Source organism: Musca domestica, unplaced genomic scaffold (genome assembly GCF_030504385.1).
Source record: "Musca domestica strain aabys unplaced genomic scaffold, Musca_domestica.polishedcontigs.V.1.1 43, whole genome shotgun sequence".
In the NCBI taxonomy this organism is placed as follows: Eukaryota; Metazoa; Arthropoda; class Insecta; order Diptera; family Muscidae; genus Musca; species Musca domestica.
Window position 1 is genome coordinate 6,184,913 of NW_026712332.1, and position 23,811 is coordinate 6,208,723.

Consider the following 23,811-nt stretch of genomic DNA (forward strand, 5'->3'; position numbering starts at 1 on the left):
TGCTTTTATGGTTTATACCGAATGAATTATATAGGCATAACTTCAGATTTATTGACTTTTTAGTAGGATTCGTTATTAAAGTTCGTGCAAACTTTTAAAATTTTACTTTCGTTTCGAATTAAAATATTATATTTGTTATGGTAGAAAAGTTGTAAAAACATGAGTAAAACATTTTCAAAACTCTGGAATTAACACTTAAGATTTAATATTTAAATTTAGTATCGATTTTGCATCAATACGCGTTTAGTTATTTCCTGTTCACTATTAAAGACACAACTGCTAAGAGCAGCGTTAGAGGTAAGCTTTGAGTGACCAGCGATCCCGAACCCTTTAATTCTCCAGTATTACAATTGTTAGAATTGCAAGATTCACAGTAGTCACTATCATCTTTTTCACATGTAACTTGAGATGCGCAGCCACGAGTGACTATGCCATCATCCGAGAGCGTCGATACACAACTATCGTTTACTACATAGATAGGACATATAAGAGGATTATTTGGATTGGAAATACAATCCTTGTCAGCGACTGAATTGCAGATATGACAGGATCGTCTATTGGTTGGGAAAATCTATGTAAAGAAATTGCAATTTATGAGAATGAATTGGAAAGTGTATTTTAAGAATGTTATTACCTCATTGTTACATTTGGAGCCAGAGCAGACTACACACGTACCAGCAGCCACGCATGACTGTTCATCTTCGCTTAAACTGCTGAGACAACCTCTGATAGTATGCCCATCAGAATTGATGTGAGTCATGCACTGGCTTTTTGGTGCCAAGCAAGTTTGAGTGGTATTTATGTGTGTAGGGTTCTGACTGCAGCTTGGAGTCTTGCTGGAGTCGCAGACAAGACACTCACTTTCAGTGGGTAAACGTGATAATTCATTACATTCTAGACCTTCGCATTTATGCAGTTTGTTTTGAGCCTCCCATTGTGCCAAATCACTCGCATTTTGTGCAGAGGCGCAGCCTAGCAAATCAACCTTGCCGCTTTCATATTTAGCAAAACAGTAGTCCTGTTTGCTATAAATTTCACAATATTGTCCTGTACTACTGGTGCATGAAGTTCCGGTGCATGTGTGACACTTCAAGCGATCAAGAGGGAACACAAATTTGTTGCAATTGGCATTTGAGCAACTGACGCACTCACTGTTTTCGGATTCATTGCATTCGTTTTGAACCCTCAATTCTTTATCATCTAAGCATGAGCGTATAACACGTTGATCTAGCATTGCAACCATACACTTTTTGTAACATATTCTTGAAGCAAAACCAGAACCACTTGGATTTATTGTGCAGAGCGAATCTTTGAAGGAATCGCAGAATGCACATTCAACATAATCTTCTATACTCCATGCCACATTGCACTCGTTCGACTTGCACTTGAAACATAAATCTGGATTCTGACGACAGTATAAGTCTCTGTAATCTTCAACATCATCCGAACATCCACGTCGATCAACTTCCCCATTGGATTTGAAAACAGTCATACAGTCTTGATTATAATTTCGACTGGAGCACGTTTTCGTTGAACCAAGAGAATTAAGACATTGTTGCCCTTCACATGTAAAACAGCGAAGAGGGAGAGATTGCCAAACGCCATGGTAGCCGTCGTCCACTTGGTTAACTAAATCAATTGAATTACATTCAGAGCTGAAGCATGATCGACAGGTGGAACTATCTCCCGAGTCACAATAGAGATTACTACTGCAACCACGAACTGTTACATTTCCCTTTAGAGCTGTTATGCAGGATTCGGACTCACTCACTATTGGACAAGGTGATTTTGACGTTGGGAATGATTCACAATTGGATTCTTCCTCTGATGTGCACGTGAAGCATTGTTGACGATTGACGGGGAATATCTTTAGGTACAAAATATTATTAATAAACGGTGACTTTTTGTTTAAACGTACACTTACATCTCGATTACACCCATCCCCACTGCAAACTCCGCAGTTTTCATCGTTACCTAAAACACAAGCAGTAAACTCATCATCTGGTAAATCCGCCAAACAACCTCTCTCCGTGTGGCCACCTGCGTTTTTAAAAGATAATAAAATCAATGCGTACATAAAGGTAACCCACCACCATACTTACTTTCAGTTAATATCGAGAAACATCCAGTATAGGGCAGCATGTTGCATGACTTGAAGGATGCAATTTCTACTGGGTTGACAGCACAGGATATGTCTTCACCTGAATCGCATATAGCACATTTTTGTGCTTTCGAAATAGTGTCGAGTGAATTGCAATTGGGGCCATTGCACACGGAAACTCGTTTAGTTTTAATTATATTTTCCAACGGCTGGTTGCGGAATGAGCTCACGCATCCCATTTCAGATATGCTGTTTGTGTTGTCAAATTTAATAAAGCATTGATCAAATTCTTTGTATAGTGGACATAATTGAATAACTGGTTCCACGCAGTTCTCTCCCTCGCAAGTGTAACATGTAAAACGTTTTTCTGGAACATTGTCCACATTGCATTTTTCCCCAGTACAAGCTTTGCATGTTGCATCGTTGCCAGATGAGCATTCAAGTTGATCGGAAAGTTCTTTGTCGTTCAAACACGTCCGTATTAAATCGTAAGATGGGTTATGAGAACTATCCGAAGGATACAGGGCTGTCATGCAGCCATCTTGGCATTTTCTAACTTTATGGTCTGGGCTTAAGGGTTTAAATATGCAATCGAGATTTTTGTTAGAGTCGCAATAAATACATTCGGTGAATTCTGATTGGGACTTCGCAGAATTACATTCATTTGATTTGCAACTTAAACATTTGTCTTCATTTGCATCACAGTATGTTCCGTATTCACTTTCGACTATATCTGCGCAACCACGTCGAACAACTTTACCACTGTTATCGAAAACAGTCATACAGTCCTGTTCATTATTTAAATCGCAGAAAAGAGACTTTGTGGTTTCAGAAGAATTACATTCTGATCCTGTGCATTCAAGGCAAGTCAATGGAAGGTCTTGCCACTTTCCATAATTGTCGTCTTGTTTCTTAGCCAAATTTATTGTATTACATCCTTCACCGGAACATTTGATACATTTTCTGGGGTTTGTTGCGTCACATACCAAGGAAGAACTACATCCGCGATAAGTAAAACCGTTGCGGAATACAGTCACGCAAGTGTCATCGTTATTATGTAGTGGACATAAGCCAAGGTTATCGGGGGCATTCTCGCAACTAGGATCAATTGAGGAATCACAAATGTGGCACTTAAGTCGGTCTTCGGGGAAGATCTTGCTATTGCATTTATCTCCAATGCACTTTTCGCAGACCTTCGATGTACCATCTAAGCAGGTCATGAATTCTTCATCATATAAATTAGACAAGCAACCGCGTTCGGTTTCACCATCTGGTAAAACACGAGAGTAGCATTCCGTGAAAGGCAAGGCTGCGCATGTCGTATAGCCTGTAATTTCAGATGGATTGACAGCGCAGTTTTTATCAGTACGCGAGTTGCATAGATTACAAACATGAGCAGTAGGCAAGCTATTGATGTGGTTACAAGTCGGACCCTCACAAATGTGAAGACGCTTTTGTTTCAGCAAATTATCTGCATCTTCATTGCTAAATTCACTGCGACAACCTAGAGCAACAATGGATTGTTTTTCGTCAAAGAGAACGTAACACTTGTCATCAGGGCGATATGTTGGACATTGCTGGATTTTAGGATCCTGACAAGAATCGCCTTCACAGATGTAGCAACTATATCTCGTCTGAGGCATATCGATGGTATTGCATTTTTCAGTTTCACATACTTGACAGTAGTCCTTGTTGCCAGCTGCACAACTATCCCTGTCGTCAATATCCATATCATCGTAGCAAGATCTTACTAGACCATACGATGGATTGGCCTCCTGATATAGTGGATACAGAGCTGACATACAATATTTGTAGCATTTTCGGGTTTTTTCTATACTACCGATATTATTAGAACAGTCTGGACCAGAGTCGGTATCACAGACCAAGCATTCGATGTACTCGTCCAAACTATTAGCAACGTTGCAGCCATTCGAATTACAAGCCATACAATTGCCTGGATTGGCTTCGCAATATGATCCCTGATCTTCTTCCACCACGTCACTGCAACCTCTCTGAATGACTTTGCCATCATTGCTGAATACTGTCATACAATTTTGGAAGGGATTGTTTAAACATGATCGGAAATCTCCCTTACTGAAACATTCCTCTTCTCCTTTGCAGGAGTAGCAGGTGATTGGCAAGTCTTGCCACCGCCCAGGTTCACCATTCTCACTGTTTCTTTCTAAATTTACGGTATTGCAACCGTCGGTGTCACAAGTTCGACATGTGCGTTTATTCTCGGGATCATCACATTTCATTGTAGATGAGCATCCTCTAGTAGTAATACCATTTCGGAAATTCGTTACACAAGAGTCGTTTTCGTCATATAGAGGACAAACTTTATTGTTATCCGGGGATGAAGCACAAAGTGGATCTATAGCCGAACTACATTGTTGACATTTCCTGCGATTTGTGGGATATATATCAATTTCATTGCATTGTCTCCCACACAAGTTTCACACAAATTATCAGTGCCCATTAGACAGCCGAAAAATATATCATTTGAAGCGATCCCAAACAACCACGTTCGGTATGACCATCTAAAAATTGTTTTGTTAACTTTTTTTAAGCACTACGTATTACAATTACACTTACAGTTATTAACACGAGTTACGCATTCGGTGTATGGTAATGAAGAGCAGCGTTCCATATTTCCAACCAAATTGGGATTAGTAGCACAGAGGGAATTATTTTCTGAAGAACATACGGAACAATACTTAGGCGAAGGAATGGAATGTGGGGAGTTGCATCCCTTTTCGTTGCATAGTAACATTTTCTTTTGTTTTAGCAGTTCAGTCACAACTTCCGCTTCAAATTCACTACGACATCCCATGCTAATAATAGAGTTTTCTTCGTTGAAAAGAATATAGCATTGATCGTTAGGGTGATACGCATTACATTGTTTAATGTCCATATCTTCGCAATCATTATCGAGACATGTATAGCATTCGAAGCGATCCTCGGGAAAACTCATTGTATTACATCGTGATCCGCTGCAAGCTTTGCAGAACTGTTTTTGATCATTGGAGCAAGCATCTCTATCATCTAAATCCAAATCATCCAAACATGTACGAGCTAATTCATAAGCAGGATCACTACTACTTGATCGGGGGTACAATGCTACCATGCAATCGCCGTGACACTTACGTGTCCTAATCTTTTTCTCGTCGAATGCTGTAGAACAATTTGCATCTAATGCAGAATCACAAAAGTAACAATCTGTGAAGTCATCCAAAGAATTACCGGTGTTACACCCATTCGATTTACAGTTTAAGCAGCGGTCTGGATATTGATCGCAGAAATCACCGTGGGAAATACTGATTGTGTCACTACATCCACGCTTTTCTACGGAGCCATTAAGTCCGAAGACAGTGGTACAAGTTTGTAAATTGTTGCCTTCGCATACGTTTATTATACCATTTCCATCAGCACATTCCAGCCCTTCGCAGGCATAGCAATTAAGTGGCAATCCTTGCCATTTTCCTGGTGTTCCCACGGACAATCCCAACAAATTAACTGTGTTGCAATTATCGGTCGCATTACATATTCGACAAGTTTCCCGACTGCTAGTGTCACAAGTGAAATCTGATGCGCAACCTCGTAGAGTACGATCCCCTTCTAGTTTAGTAACACAGCTGTCATTCTCCCGGTATAGCACACATGTTTGAGCGAATTGGATGGCGTTGTCCTCGCAAGCAGAAAAAAGTGAGGAGTCACACTGAATACAACTTCGGCGCTCTTCGGGGAAGATTGCGCTGTTACAATCATTTGAACTGCAAATTTTACATTTTGTGCTGACGCCACTGGTGCAATCGTTAAATAATTCTTCATCCACATCTGAGAGACATCCTCGACGTGTAACACCGTCTGCGAAAGAGATGTTAAACAGATTATTATTAGCGATATCCACAATTTATTAATATTACCTTCGTCAACAGCCATATAACATTCTGTGTTAGGGTATAAATGACAGACGGTGGCTGTTGTCGTTGAAGGACTTGAGGCACAGTCCGGGTCATTGTCGGAACTGCACCATCTGCACGATGGAGGTTGTGGTAAGTTAAGAACATCGTTACAATTATCTCCTTCACACAATAATAAATTGCGACGATTCGACGATATGAATGAGTTATCCAAGTCGCTAGCGCATCCCATACCTTGTATATTGCTTTCCTCATCGAACAACGTAAAGCATTTATCGTTTTCACGATAAGATGTGCATTGAGCGGAAATGTATTCCTCACATTCATTTCCGTGGCATACGTTGCATTTAAGCCGCGTCTCTGGAACGTTATTGCACTTGTCTTCGCTGCAAGATTTACAATTGGCTCTAATGCCCGACTGACATTGTTCACGGTCATCCAAATCGAGATCATCTAGACAACTTCTAGACAATTCATACGCTGGGTTATCTTCGTTGGTACGTGGATATAATGCTGTCATACAGTTCTTGTGACAAGAACGAGTATGTGTTTTAGTTTCAGGATAGAAAATACAGTCGGAATCTACGCTGCCGTCACAGAAAATACAGTCGACATAATCGTTGATGCTGATGGCTGTATTGCATCCACTGGATTTGCAGAACTTGCACAGTGAAGGATTTTTGTCGCAGTAACTAAGTCTTTCGCTATTGTAAATAACATCGGAGCAACCGCGTTGTATCACTGTACCATTAGCAGCGAATACAGTTGCGCAATTTTGTTTGTTGTTATTTTCGCACTTTCCAATTACTCCTAAACTTAAAGTTTGGCATTCCCAACCTTCACAGCTATAACAGTTAATTGGGACACCTTGCCATTTTCCGGGATATCCGATGTTGCTGCTAGCCAAATCAACCACGTTGCAATTGTCCGATTCAAAGCATTGGCGACAATATTGTTTGTCGTCATCATTACATTGAAATTCTGTGCTGCAACCCCGGTATGTATGACCATTTACTAATTTTGTTGTGCAAAATTGATCACTATCATAAATAGGGCAGACTGATGCAGAATCCGGCAAACTTTCACATTCTGGGTCATCTTTGGTGTTACAACGGTGGCAACGACGACGGTCTGGAGGGAAAACCTAAATGAACCACAAGTACTATGAGATATATGCTTCAATATTGTAGGATTTGCAAATAATTTTTTACTAATTGACCAGTTCAGTCCAATAAATATATGTTAACGAAAATGATTAGCAGAGTAAGCAATCCTAGTTAATTTTAAGATACCTAAAAGTAAAATTAAATAAACTAATATTTTTGTCCTGGGGAGATTTATTTCACAAGCAGGCATTTCAAATAACTTTGAATATAATTAATTTTAACCAGTAAGGAAAAGTCAAAAGTCGGTCGTGCCGACTATACGATACCCTACACCATTATGCCTATTTAGTAGAATTCCCGTAACAAAATAATTTATTTAAAGTAGATCATACCAGCTATCAACATTTGGATTTAGAGCAGTTATAGTTTGGTTTCAGGGAGTCATATCCAATTCTGAATCGATTTTCGCTAAATTTGACGGAGACATATCAAAATCTTAGCCGATCTCGATAAAATTCGGCGAATGCATTTCCAAGCTCTATAAGATATCTGGTATTAAATATCATTGTTGTCGAATGCATATTACGAATGTGAGGGACTTAAATGCCAAATAGGATGAAACATATATATGGAAGCTATAACTATATCTGAACCGATTTTCTCCAAATTTGATGCACTTGCTTCTAGACTTAATTCAGTCGCATGTACTAAAATTCAGGATTTTTACACAGATTTTGGCCATTTGGTGCACAATTGATTTAAGTATATATGGGACCTATATCCAAATTTGAACTGATCTTGATAAAATTTGGCAGAGGTATTTCTGGGCTGTATCTGATATATTGTACCAAATAACATTGTTATCGAATTCATATTACGAATGTGAGGGACGTAAACACCAAATCGGATGAAACATATATATGGGAGCTATGGATATATCTGAACCAATTTACACCAAACTTAAGCAGTGCATTTGTTCACAAGAATACATGGATGGACGGTCGGTTGGACTGACATGCATAAATCGAATCAGAAAGTGATTCTATGACGATATGGGTCTATCTCGCTTCCTTCTCCATGTTACAAGCAAATGCACAAAGATATAATACCTTTACCACTATGTGGGTTAGGGTATAAAAAGTACAAAATTTGGTTTAAAACGGCATTGACAACGTACAGTGCTTTGCTAGACATAGTCAATTGTAAGCAATTTTTATAAAATAAACCTTCAACAAAGCATAACTTGTAGAACTTTAAGACATATACAATTCCTGGTACTAGAAAAACTACAATTGTGCGCAAATGCAAAGCTGTATTGAATATGTTACATGTATGGGAGCTTTACCTATATCTGAATCGATTTGGTCCACACTAGGTAGACTCGAAAAAGGATAGGATATATTATACATATTGTGTCCATGGGGCCTTAAATATCAAATCGGATGAAACTTCAATTTCAATAGGATTAGCCATTGAGACGAAGAAGTAAAATATGCAAGATTTTCAATATGAAATAAATAAAAATAAATTAAATGGAATAATGGCCTAAATCGACTCAGAATTCGATTTTATGGATATCACTATAACGAACCATGGGACTATCGCGTATCGTAAAAAAACAAGTTAAGTCCTTTAAATAACCTCCATAATTTGGAAAGCAACACTTTTGAATATAAAATTATCAGTTCCGAGATCTAGTATCATAATGAACTATTTTTGGCTTATAAAAATAAATGGATAGACATGCCTAATGCGGCTCAGAATGCGATTTTATGGAGATCACTAAAAGGAACCATGGGTTTATCACGTGCCCATTGTCATATTAAAAAAAAACTAGTTAAATCCCTTAAATAGCCCCCACCATGTGGAAAGTACCTTTTTTCCTACCTCCCGTTATTCTAATTTTAATAATTTGAGTCGCAGTTTTGAATGGAATTGTTTAAAATTTTGGTAATAGAAGATTGTGATGTATACCACTTTTTATGACAGAACATTAGCTATACAGCGTTAAATTTAGCGGAACATAGAAAATCCTTGGAAAATTACCTGTATATTACACCGATCACTCTCACAGGTACTGCATTTGTTGTAATTTCCGCTGAGACAACTAATCATGTCAGAATAGCTAAGACTGGTTACACACCCACGTTCCGTTGAACCATCGTTATTAATTTTAGTATAGCATTGAGTATTTGGTCTAGAAGTACATTGAGTAATTGATGGCACATTTTGTGGCATTAAAGCACAATCGGGGTCATCATTTGAATTACATTCGGCACACATGGTTGTTTTGGGTATATTTTCGTAACCATTGCAGTTATTTGAGTTGCAAGTATATAAACGATGAATGTTGTTTGATACAAAACTATCGTCTAAATCACTGACACAACCCATTTGTACGACGTCACTTTTATCATCAAAGAGAATAAAACACTGGTCTTTTGGTTTATATTTGGGGCAATAACCGACATTCGCATCTACACAATTCTCACCAATACAAGCGTAGCAGGAAAGTCGAGACTCGGGAATAATTTCAACATTGCAAGCGGAGCCAGAACAAGATTTGCACTCGCTATCTAACCCAGATGCGCAAACATCCTGGTCGGATATGTCTTTGTCGTCCAAACATGATCGTACAACTCCATAAACTGAGCTATTTGCAATTGGATACAAAGCTGTCATACAGGCACCATTGCATTTTCGTCGTCTTGCCACAACTTCGGGATTGAGGGCGCATTTGTTATTGCTTTCTGAATCACAATAAATGCAATCGTTATATTCGAATAGAGAGGTGGCGTTATTACATAAATTAGAATTGCAGTTAAAGCAGTTTTCGTGGTTGACGTCGCAATAAGGACCTTGTTCTTCTTCAACAGAGCCGCTACATCCTCGTTTAATAACTTCACCGTTGTTGTTGAAAACCGTCATACAATGTTCTTTGCCATTGCAAATCTCTTGAGAATACCCCGTTTTACATTCGTCCACATTGGAACATGTCAAGCAAGTCAGTGGTAGATTTTGCCATACTCCAGGTTTCGCGTCAGACTTGCGCATTAAGTTGACCGTATTACAATCGTTTCCATCACATTTCTGGCAATTAGTCGGATCAGACTCGTCGCATGGAATTTGAGAACTACAACCACGTACCGTGAATCCATTATCATCAATAATGGTTACACAGCTGTCATTTGGAATGTATCTCAAACACACTTCCGACGAGTCTGGCATAGTTTCACATGTCGTGGAGTCAGCTGACGAACAAATATGGCAAGTTGTGCGACCATTGGGATATATCTAAATAAAATACAGTTATAAATTAATGGCTTGAGGAAATAATTATCAGGAATATGGCAACGTTTTTCTACCATGTTATTGCACTTGTCGCCAACGCAGGACAGGCATTCCACATCGTTTTTGTTGTACAAACAGTTGTAAAACTCTTCGTTTTCCAAATTTGAGAGACATCCACGTTCAGTGTGACCGCCTGCAGGGCAAGAAAAAATAAACATATTACAAATAATTGTGTCATATGGGTAGACGAACTTACTCTGTAAAATGCGGGAGTAACAGTGGGAATAAGGCAGTGAATTGCATGTCGTATACGACACAACATGTTCTGGATTGGTTGAACATTCGGTATCTGACAAGGAATTGCACAAAGTACAGGACTGCGACTGTGGTAAATTATCAATGTGGTTACAATTATCATCGTCACACAACCATAAAAGTTTTGCTGTCACAAGAGTCACTACTTCTGAAGGATCGTATTTGCTCTTACAGCCTAGTTCGATAACGGAACCACTCTCATCGAACTGCACGAAGCACTGATCGTTGTTCATAACCGATCGGCATAACTGAGCTTGAGCATTTTGGCATTCATTTCCTATACATTGATAGCAAGACTTATGCAAACCCACTTGGTCTTTGTTGCAGTTTTCCTCTGAACAAGATTTACATTGGGGATCCTCTTTGGCCTCACAGCTTAGGCGGTCATCTAAATTTTTATCATCCAGGCAAGTTCGCATAAGCTCATATACTGGGACGTCGTCTTTGGTGCGCGGATAAAGTGCTGTCATACAACCCCCTTGGCATTTCCGTGTACGTGTTATGTTATTTGCATTAAAAGTACATTCAACATCACTCTGGCTATCACAAAAAATGCAATTTATATAATCAAGTTCTTTCTTTGCAGTGTTACAACCCGTAGATTTACAGTCGTAACATACATTTCCAGCCTCCGTACAAACATGATCAACAATGTCGCTACATCCACGTTGAATTACATTACCTTCGGTGTTGAAAACCACAGTGCATGTTTGATGAATGTTATTTGTGCAAACGTTCAAGTTTCCGATGGATTGTTGACATTCTTCGGTGCCGTTGCAGTGATAACATGTTAACGGGAGGTCAGCGAATACTCCTACTTTTCCAATGTCCTCATTGGCTAAATTTATATCATTGCATCCAAATTCAGAACACTGTCGACAGTTCTTTCTATTGAGTCCATCGCAATTTAGTTCTGTAGCACAATCGCGGCGTGTTACGCCATCAACCCATTGTGTGACACAGGCATCATTCTTAACAAAAAGTGGACACGGTTGAACGGAATTAGGCTCACCTTCACAATTGACATCGATTAACGAATTACAACGGTGGCATTGTTGTCTGCTGGATGGATATATGTTTTTGTTGCATTCATTTTCAGCACAGATTCTGCAATTGGAATCGGGATCGCCAGTGTTACAGGCAACGAATATTTCAGTGGGCAAGTTGTAAATGCACCCACGTTCAGTATGACCATCTGTAAAAAAGCAAATAAAGAAGGGCTATAGGCGGCTGAACCGACCTTGCAATATCCAACACCAATACATACAAAGAAAGATTTTGATATACCACATGTAAGGAGTAACTATGTTTACTAACCATCAACGGCCGGACTGTGGTATATACGCCGACCCTCTCGCTTTTGGGCGGGATTTCAATAGTTTTTCTTTTAACTGGTTACAGTTAAATATCTATTGGCTACTAACATAAAGGACTCTTTATTCAGCGAAAATAATGTTGTAATTAGTTTAAGGCTTTTGGTGAGATTTTCTCATCTCATATCTGGGGACGTGTCAAAAAAAATTAAAAAATATACCCATACAAATACTTTTGTATAACATTTTGATAGAGGAAGATATACTGTGACACATATTATGAAATTTCATAGTTCAAAATTATTATTTATCTACGTATATCCCAGTGTACACTTGATTTAACTTTTAGAATGATTTTTAAAATATGATATACACACAATAATACCCTGTAATAAACATAACTTTTCCAGCATTCGACGACTGAGTTTAATAACATCTCTTACATTTTTCGAGATATAGTCACATTATTGTTGTAAAGATAATAAAGTAATTAAGACAATCCAATATACAATTTCTAAGCTTCTGTCTGCCAAAAATTAGGTAAATATGTTAATGGAATAGATTAATTTAGAAGATATGACATCCAGAAAATAATTGTTAAAAACGGCCTGAATCGATTAGGTATGGTATGAGATAAGTCTAACGCCCATTTTTTGTACCAGTTTAAACTTATAATACCCTCCTCACATAGTGGTGTAAAACTAAAGCCATTTAGAGTGTATTTTAGATATTTTCTACAATGGTACTTACCATCGCGTATTCGAGTATAGCATTCTGTGTATGGATAGTTCTGGCACCTATCTTTGGTAGTTACTTGGGATGGGTCCGTAGCACATCTCACATCATTTTCCGAATTACAAGCATAACAAAATCTGGCTTCAGGAAGTTTATCGTATTCATTACAATTATCGCCGTCACAAATAAAGTATTGCTTGATATCGGCTAAGATGTCAGTGATTGTTAATTCACTGCGACATCCCATTTTGACAACACTGTGGGTAACATTATCGAAATACATGTAACATTGATCGTCTGCGGCATAACCTTCGCACGGTTTTGACACTTGGGCATTACAGTTATTACCTTCGCAGTGATTACAGGAAAGACGACCAGTCTCTGGTAAAATTGCAGTATTGCACTTTTCGTCAGAACAGACTAGACAGTTATTCTCTTCAGTGCAACTTTCCCTATTGTCTGGTTCAATGTCTTCCAAACAAGTCCGTACAAAATCGTAAACTTTTGGATTGGATTTGCGAGGATAAAGAGAGGAAATACAACCGAGGGTGCATTTTCTTGTAGATGTAACGGCATCGGGATTAAATAAACATTGGGAGTTATTTGAAGCATCGCAGTACAGACACAATTGATTAGTAAATGGGTCTGTCATATCGTTACAACCATTCGATTTGCAATTAAAACAAAGATCTGGATTATCATTGCAATGCGAAAGGTATTCTTCTAAAACAAGGTTTTCACAGCCACGACGAATAACTTCTCCTTTGATATTAAAAATCGTCATACAGTCCTGGTAAGGATCACCTTCACATTTTCTGGGATTACGGACACCGGTTTTGCACTCGTCTCCAACACATGTGTTGCAGTTGAGAGGTAGGTCCTGGAAGACACCATATATTTCTTCTACACGTTTCATTAAATTGGCTGTATTACAATTATTTCCAACACATATTTCACAGCCCTTTGAGTCCTCTACGCACGTGAACTCTGATCGACAACCACGTTTTGTTACGCCATTTTCGTAGCTAGCAACACAAGCATCATTGTCACTGTACGAGGGACATACCGAAGAGGTGGCAGGAGAAGTGTGACAAGCTGCATCAGAATTCGAGTTGCATCGATGGCAACGCAGACGATCCTCAGGAATAATCTGAAAGTAAGAACATAGCGATGAGTTTTATGCCTTATAACGAATTAGGAAACATTTATTACCTCTTCATTGCAGTTGTTGCCCTCGCAGATCTGGCATTTGTCATCTGAGCCGATTAAGCAGTTGTAGAATTCATCCCCTACTAAATCTGAAAGACATCCGCGCTCCGTGGCTATTCCATTTATACGTTGGTAGCATTGAGTGTAGGGCATTGTAATACATTTTTTCGGGGCGGTTATTGCCGCTGGATTTGTAGCGCACGCCTCAGCATTCACGGACGAACAATTGCTGCATTCAAAAGTTTTGGGTAAATGTTCAAATCCATTACAATTCATCCCATCACAAATGTACAAAGCTTTTTGCTTTACAAGATCTATAACTGCTTCTTCGGAATCGAAGTCTGACAAGCAACCCAGTTCGATTGCGTCATTGTTACCCTCCTCAAAACGCATAAAACAATGATCGTCTTCTTTATACTTGGGACACTCTTCACGAACGGGATCCTCACAATCATCGCCGGAACAGCGGTAACACGAATGCCTTACTTCGGGCATAATATTGACGTTACAATGAGGTTGATTACATGTATGACACATACGATCATTTCCATTTAAGCATGCTTTTTGATCATCAATGTCGCGATCATTTAAGCAGGACCTCACCAAACTGTAGCTGGGGTTGTCAGTCTTACTTGTAGGATAAAGAGCTGTCATGCAATTTCCAAAACATAAGGTTCTTGCAATGATATCGGCAGGGTTTAATGCACAGTTCTTGTCCAAACTTGAGTCGCAAGCCACACACTCTATGAATCCGTCCATAGATGTTGCCTCATTACAGGCAGAAGATGAACAAGTAGGGCATCTGTCTGGGTTTTTGCTGCAGTAGCTGCCGTTTTGAGAGGAAATAATTTTATCGCTACATCCTCTCTGATTTACTATCCCTTTTTCACTGAAAACTATTACACATGTTTGGTCATCATTATTCTCACATTTTTGGATGACACCGTTGCCAAGCGCACATTCATCTTCACTATCGCAAGTGTAGCAATTAATGGGACCGTCATGCCAAATATTAGACCGCACGTTGGTTGAGTTTACTGAAATATTATAGTCGGTATAAATATTTTAGCGAAGATGATGAAATGTTATTGATGGGTGAAACATAGCAACAATTGTGGCTATTACCAGAAAATGGTTTTGGAAATCGTACTCTTCAAGATGAAGTTTGAATGGGGATATCTATATTAAGGTGAATATGTGAGCAGTAAACAATAGTGAAGGTTATTTTTTTTAATGCAAAATGTTGGTTTTTTGTGCTTATCAACTTTATTTTCACTATAATATCTCTGCCCCTATTCGATTATAGATATAAAAACAATTGTCTATCTATTAATAGTTAAAACAATTAATTGCCAGTCGATAATTTATACTACTGAATACACCATGTAAACATTCTATTGATAACTATAAGACTTAACAATGTAAACAAAGAATTTTTTTAGTTATAATTTTTGTGAGCTAACGATTCCAGTTTTCAAGACACAGATTTCTATATATACTTTTTATAACAGCAAGATAATGATGGTAAAAAATGTGGAAACTGAGTTTCACAATTCCATAGTTTGCCCACTTTTAAAATATTTCCATTATTTTGCTGGAAGGAAGTGTTAAATATTTTATTAGAATTTTGAAGGAAATCGCTGAATAGTTTCACATGTTTTGAGAGATATGTTTATTTACAATTTGGACCCTTTTTAGGACGGATAATTAGAAGGCGTTAGTCCTAAATCTCATATTCACATTAGATATATATTTTATGAAATAAGATACACGAAGTTTGAAGAAAATCGCTGACTTATTACCCAAGATATGATGCATACACATAATTATTTGAAATGTAGACCCTTGAGGACTTTTTTAAAAGAATCGGATTATTATTTTATTATTTTCTAACATGTAAATTATTTTCTTACAAAATGTTGACCTTTTGTGGGAACGGTACCAGAAGAAGACTGATATTATCCATCTGGGAAATGGATCTAAGTAGCAAGTTTGGAGCAAATCGGATAGTATCTTTGAGAGTTATCGTGTTCACCATCTGGTAAGGCAGACAAACAAGTAAAAGGAAGAATGCTGCTAGGTCGACTCCTGAATTTTAAGGTTCTGAAATGAATTTCGTCCAAAGAGACTCAGGGTCCAAAACCGTTATTTAATTAAAACACATTTTGGTGTGATATATATTTGATATATATCCTCTAATTGTTTTAAAAAAGGTAAGAGGTTTTTTGGTTGAACAACGTCATATAGAGGCGGAAGAGGTGATGCATGTTTTTTAAATGTTGGCATTTTGAAGCCGACAGTGCATTAACTATAAAATTAGCGATTTTATGTTAGTTGACATTTATATACAGTGCGTGCTGTGCACAGTTCAAAAATAAGGTAACATAGGTTTATAAGTGTTAGGGACCCCAAAAAGTATGTAAAAGAACAGAAATTGTTATCGAATTAATTATGTACATTTGCAAATACGATAGAAGTCTCCATATTCTATATAGGTCTTTGAAACTTTTTAAAGGCCTATATGTTATTCTTGGGATTATTCATGCTTCAAAAATTATATATTTGTGCTCATTTAAATATAGCTCTCTTATAATATTATCTCCTAATATTCTTCGACCAATTATGCTCTAATTTGATGATTTCAGTACAGTTAAATCTAGTCCTTTAATACTGGTTCCACCCATACACCCGATTTTAGGTATTGTGAAGGTTTTAAAAGTATTTTCGAGGTTATAAATCTTTTGTCAAAAAACTGCAGCAAAAGACCAATTTATGATTTGTTTCCTATGCACCAGTACCTCTTTATATTCGTTATATTATCGTACTTAATTGCATTTTCAAACCACTATTACTATACTATACTATTATCTTAGCAACATTTACGTATTTTTTAGAAGACCATGTTGTAAAGTATTTAGTTTTGTCAAACTCAATATAAAAGTTCTTTAGGATCTTGAGTGTTTTCTATGCTTTGAGCTAGATTATTTTCTAATCAAAATTCATTTTTTAGCATGACAACCATATAACGGCATGTGTAAAAAATGCAAAATATGCAAATTTGCGATCTTTCTACAGTCTTTTTTTCATATTTTTCTTTCGAAAAACCTTTCTACTGTCATAACTAATAGCCGAAAGAAAATTTGAGTCAAATCGGCTAGCCGTTCTCAATTTTTATACATATAGATTTAATGAAATATGCGTGGCCAGTTCCTCTTTCCAAATAGGTATTTAGGGTTGGAGGGAGAGTCAAAAGTACCACGTATACTAACATTGAAGTATATATCTTCATTATTTTGGCGAATATAAAGATTTTAATTAAAATGGGCGTAAAAGTGGGTATTTTTAATTTTTCTTAGTATTACGAATGAAAGTTTTGTCAGATACTAATAAATGGGCGTAAAAGTGGGTATTTTTAATTTTTCTTAGTATTATGAAAGAAAGTTTTGTCAGATACCACGCTTATAACTCAAGAACCGTGAAAAAACAACAACAACCAACTTCAGAATGCTGCTATTTTGCCATAGAGAGTTTTCCAGAAAAAATGTTTTTCGTGATGGAATTCAAGCGTGATAGTGCGATTTTTTATATTTGGCTGATACTGACAGCGTAGACCGACGTCAAGGAAGTGGACGGAAGAAAACAGAACTTGATAGAAACCCTCGTCGCAGTGGCCGAAAAATGGCTCGTGAGCTGAACATATCGCAATATTCCATTCGACAAATATTGAATTTCCAACAAGTAAAAAACATTTAGTTCGGCGGGAACGAACTTTTAATACCCTCCACCTTACGGTAAAGGAAACATTTTTATATAAAAGTACCTGAATTCAAGCGTGTTTCACTTTAAAATTCGTATTCCAGTAAGATCGTTTGAATAAACCATAAAGTGAGTCAAAAAACCATAATGTGAGTCAGGCCGTTATATGGGGCAATACCAAAACGCGAACCTCTATAGACAATTTTATACTTCTAGGATTATCATCTATCTTCTAAAATACCAAATTTGAAACAATTATGTGAGTAAATGTGCCTAGGATTATCAAAATATCGAATATCGCTGGGTATCGTTATATGTGCGCTATAGAAAACGTGGAACTAAACATTCAATGTTACCAGGATCTTGGTCACATTTTTCAATTGATTTTGCCCTTATTTGGCATCTAGCTCCTGGTAGAAGTCCTTTTCGCGGAAACTTCAATGTCAATGTTTCGAAGTAGGGCTCATATAAAAGTACCTCCTGATTTTACCTTTTTCGAGGGTTTTGATTATATTTTCGAATCGATTTGACTTAAAATGTGTGTTTATGCTACTTTTGGGGTAGTGAACCATCTTACATGGGTCTACATCAATGTATACTTTTTAATATATATCCTATATTATTTATTATTATTTAGGTTTTTAAACTAAAACCTCTTACTGAAAAATAGGATGAGGTTTTTTGAAAGACGTATTTATTTCTATTTAGTTGAGTCATCATTTATAAAAAAATTGTGCAAGATTTGTGAATTATTATGCTTTAAAGACTAAAACTACGGACCGGCAACGCGGACTGGGCCCGCTTATATATATATATATATATATATATATATATATATATATATATATATATATATATATATATATATATATATATATATATATATATATATATATATATATACTAGCTGGCCCGGTCCGCGTTGCCGGCCTGTAGTTTTTGTCTATTATGCATATTTGTCAATCATAATTATTCACAGATTTTCACGATTAAAAGTGTTTTAAAATACCTATACCCATATTTAAGCCGTGAGTATGGTAAAAATCGTAGCACCATTTCCAGTCAAATGAGCAGTAATTTTGAATTTAATGTTTTTTGTACACCTCATAATTGAGTGCTGAATGATTTGAGAATAGCCAAAGTTAATTACTTTTTTGAACCCATTAGCACCTCAGATTGTGCATTAGAGTCCTCATAAATTTGTCCGCCAAAAGGTGGATTTGAGGGGGTACTATTACATTGAAAAAATTCTAAAATTTGTAGATATATTGAAATTTTTGTGTAAGATATTCTCCCCCCAAATACACATTTTTAGCCAAACCCTTACAAATATGGTAAAATCAGGAAGTGCCTTTTTATAGCACTACTCCGAAACATCGACCTACATTGAAAACTTTATTCTACCCCTTATAATCCAAGATGACAAATAGAGGCCAAATCAAAAATATAGCAGAACAACATAGCATGTCATAGCATTTCGCGTGATTTAAATAATTAAAAATAGTTTTATCCACCTCATAATTGAGGGCAGAATTATTTTAGAATAGTCAAATATAATTACTATTTTACACCCATTACCGTAAGATGGGAATTAATTTTATTTGCAATTTAAATTGTATGTTGGAGACCCCATAAAGTCCATATTTTTCATCATAGTATAAATCAATGACGATTCAACAAATATTCGGTCCCGTGCTACTTTCTTATATTTGTAATTTGTTCATGTTTCCACAATTTATTTCATATAGATGTACATCCCAAATCTACGTTCACAACCAATATTCTCTTGGGGGTTACAAATTAAATAAAATACAAAATTTTCTTTTCTGACCACACATTAGATGTGAAAGTGGACTTGGGGATACTCCAATGTGGGGATTTTACTTAAATAAATTCCTATGTGGCAATTATCTGTGTGATGGTTCCCTACACCAGGGTAACATAAATACAATTTTTTAGCCAAATAAATTGATGAATGTGGTCAAGACCAATATGGGCCCAACTCTGAAAAAAATCAAATTTTATACAAAGAGGTTCTCTACCCCCTTAGAAACAAAGATGCCAAATAAGGGCCAAAAAATGAAAAAACTGGCCAAGACCCCAAAAATAGGTTAAATCATACGATGGTTATATAAATATGAAATCGGGTTGTACCCTTATCCGTGAGTTATGATCGCTATCATGACCTGCAAAAGCAATTTAAGGTATCTTGAATATTTGGGAAGAATTTCTGGAAGGATATAAATCCTTTTTTACTAAAAGTCCCATTCGCTCTACAATTTTGAACCATTTAAATTTGGTATTTTACAGATTGTACTCCCAAAGAATTTTGCATTTTGAGCTCTCATTGCACGGATTATTGGTACATGAAAGAAGTAGGTCCACGCTTTGAAATGAGCCCCATTAGGCTTTTTCGGTCATTTTTGTTTGTTTAAATGTGTTCGCATCTTCCAGCTGAACCACGATGTAGGCCCTGGAGTTGAAAGGTAGATGTCAGTTAACATCCTATTTCGCACTTACTTATTTTTTTTTTGGTGAAAAATTGTAATAGTGAAAATTATTCTTTAGTTTGTTCAGAAAATCAACTGACTTCAAGATGATAAAACAAATTGAAAAAAATTGTCAAAGGAAGAATAACAAATTGAAAAAATCTTCAACTTGTTCGCTGATTTTTACAGCAAATGTTTAAAGATCCTTACAACGTTTGTCAATAGAATGTACTGTTATTTTAAAATTCGATTCCATTGAATTTTTTTTTTTTCGATTTTTTTCTTGATTTGAGAGTTTTTGCAATGAGATCTCTTTTGTGATTTTTTTTAGAGATTTTGAAAAGTAATTATCTTTTAACTTTGGTGTGACCGCATTAAATTATTTCGATATCATCTATTCCGTTTCGCCACCACATAATTCGGTACTACACTTCCATGTAACCCGCCATCAATTTCAGTTCTCAAGAAATTAGTCAATTAAATAAATTGGTATTAATATTCGAATTCAAAAATAAAATATAAAAAACACTACAAATGTACATTAGAAAAAAGTAAGTCAAAATGGAAAAAAATCATGAAAAATAAAACATTACTATTGTACATTTAAAAAGTCAAAATGAAAATGTTGGTATATCAAATTTTTACGCGGTTTTTTGGATATTATCCTTTTCGGAGAGGAGACAATTCCGAATTTGTATGAATCGTTAAAATCAGTCCAGCGGTTCTTAAGTTATAAGCGTAGTAACTAACACAACTTCCTTTTATATATATATATATATATATATATATATATATATATATATAGGCTAACATTAAAAATTACTCAACAATTTAATTGAGGATACGAATATTACGGGGAAGTATGTTTCTACCTCGAATGGACTAATTTCAACAGAAATGCCACTCAACTTTAAAATATTGCCGTTTCCTACATGCTTGGCATTTCCTGTGAAATAAGTAAATCCGAAGAACAAACCCTTGGGGTATGCATAGCATGTTCCTGCTTTTCTCATGGTCAGCTGTTAATGTCACCTTCACGCGTTGGTAGACCGTGCTCTTTGTTTATTTCCACATTAAAGTATTACATTTTTTTTTAAATTTTTGAATTTGTTTTATTTTTTTTACACCAACATATATTGGCATATAAAATTTTGAATGCATATAAAATAGTATATATATATATATATATATATATATATAAATAGCTTGCGAACGGAATGAAATACGTGGACGAAATTTTACTTAAATTAGGTTTAGGGATGTACCCCATGTAACTGTATCGGCAGATTAAAGGTGTTTTGAAGTTCCATTTCCCATGAAAGAAAATTACCTATAAGTGATACCTTCCAATTTTCGCTATTTCTTGATTTTTCCAACGGAACTATCTCACTGGTATTTGGAGTCTTCAAAATGCACCCCTTTTCTGACAGCTAATTAAATGTACAGGTCCATGCTTTCATGTTAAAAAGTTCGGCCGGCCTCTGCTCAGCTTTCTTATTTGTTTTACCCAATGATTTGAGTATTAAATCTTAGTGTGTGGTATAATTTTCTTTAATCCCTGCTCGATTTTATTTTGCTTCTGGCCAAATCTTATGAACTCAGCCTTGTTCGTGTCCATCCACAAAAATGGCAAAGACCTAAAATGGTAAAGACTAGACTAAATGCATTTTGAGCAAATGGTTTGTTTCTACAATACATAGAGTATAATAACATGGCAGAGACATGTTATTATAAAAACCACAATTACAGAAAAGAATAACAACTAAAAATTTGAAAAATTCAATAGTTTGGCCTTAAAATTTTATTCCAAAGACTTTCCAAAAATGTACATATTGCCTCAGCGGTTTAAATCAGTTAACATTTGTAGCTATGTTTTTATGATATCGTAACAACAGACATATTTTCACAGGGTTGCCATATTTTGACTCTGTCTTGTCCTTTCTTTACACTTCTATGTCTTTGAAAATGGCAGAAATATATATACATATTTTGTGATATATTTGTATACCTAACATTAATTAAATACATTTTGTTTTATATAATAGTGACACAGTCTGCGTACTGCAGACGTAATTCATGTTGCTCTGGAGTTTCTGAAGTTCGTAGTTTTCAATTTTTTTCTCTACGAAGTCCTGCAGTTTCTTTGCAAACGAACATTCACTGATTTTACACTATATTTAGAGATAGAAGGCTTCATAGGAGGAATAACTATTCATTACATTTTTATTACTATCAGATATAAATAAAACGTTGTACATCAAGAAATTAATTTAAACAGATTTTTAAATAAAAAACCACTTGTATAATTTTGATGTAATTTCTTTATTTGGAAAAAAAAAACGCGAAACTTACGCTTTGGGCAATTATTTTATTACAAACTTCACATAAGTTAATGTCGGATCTACACATAGCCTATATTAACCTATTTTAAGACAATTTCTGATATCATATACTCGTCCATAAAATGAAGTAGGGAATATAAATCATTCAATTGGGGAATCTCACACAGTCTCTAATTGTTATTACATACGTTAATTGATGAGTGGGCACACTAAACCCTGTAGCACTTTGTGTTCATTGGCACCAATTTGTTTACGTAGTGCATTGTCAAAGTCTTCGATACCAAATGATATGAATGTATCTAAACTTCATAACAGTCCTTAGTTTTTCAAACTTGAGGAGGTCGTTAATTAAACCCACCATACTACGTTAAGTTTGAGAAAGCTATTGTTGAAGTTAGGCCTTGCAAGTTTAAAGACCATATCACATATGGTTTCTTCAATACAAATGTTTTAAGAAATTGCAAGTGGTCGCCGTATCGTCTACAAATTATTAAATCGATACCTTCATTAGTTGTGTGGGAGGTACAGTGCCCTCTTCGAGTTTCTACAAAAGCAATATCCTATCTATAGAACAAACCGTTTCAGACACCCGAATTGGGTCATATCTTTATTATGATGTAAAAAAACGGAATGGATCATGTGCAAAGCCTATAAAACCTGCGCGGATCAAACTAGGCTTAAATGAAAGGTCTCTCCAAATACTTTCAGCCCATATATAGGTTATAGACCAAAACCGTTTTAGAGACCCAAATTGGACCCATCCAGATAATAAGAAGGTCCTAACAGATTGAAACACTGTGCAAAGCCTATAAAACCTGCGCGGATCAAACTAGGCCTAAATGAAAGGTCTCTCCGAGCACTTTCAGCCCATATATAGGTTATAGTCCAAAACCGTTTCAGAGACCCAAATTGGACCCATCCAGATAATAAGAAGGTCCTAACAGAATGAACCACTGTGCAAAGCCTATAAAACCAACATTTATACGTCCCCAACTTAATTCTTATACCAAAAGTCTCATAATTGTACTAAATATAATGTTCGTTCATATTTAAGATGGAAACTTAAAACATTGGTCAGAATTTAATATTATTCCAAAGATTATTGATATTTAAAACGGTGTATATTGGTCCTCGTTTAGGTATAACTCTCATATAATGTTATCTCCTAAAACTCTTCGACCAAATAAGCCATAATTTGATATTTAAGGTTTTCAGTATTGAAATATATTTT

At 36.2% G+C, this 23,811-nt stretch overlaps 2 protein-coding genes across 2 annotated transcripts in view; both read right to left on the reverse strand.

Moving 5' to 3' along the window:
- LOC131804423 (uncharacterized) lies at positions 1-14,360 on the reverse strand. The gene is given in 13 exon segments (XM_059127279.1): positions 1-571; positions 635-1,867; positions 1,925-2,040; positions 2,103-4,541; positions 4,544-4,606; positions 4,609-4,641; positions 4,697-5,968; positions 6,028-7,168; positions 9,177-10,424; positions 10,496-10,614; positions 10,678-11,931; positions 12,800-13,934; positions 13,997-14,360. Coding segments are annotated over 13 exon segments (10,650 nt in total). The 5' UTR covers positions 14,270-14,360; the 3' UTR covers positions 1-247.
- Positions 14,308-23,811, reverse strand: part of LOC131804369 (uncharacterized) — a 21,264-nt gene continuing 11,760 nt past the window's right edge. The window contains exons 2-3 of the mRNA XM_059127201.1: positions 14,360-15,030; positions 14,308-14,313 (exon numbers count right to left, since the gene is read on the reverse strand). Of these exons, the coding sequence (XP_058983184.1) occupies positions 14,308-14,313; positions 14,360-15,030 (677 nt within the window). The remainder of the gene's footprint in view (positions 14,314-14,359; positions 15,031-23,811) is intronic.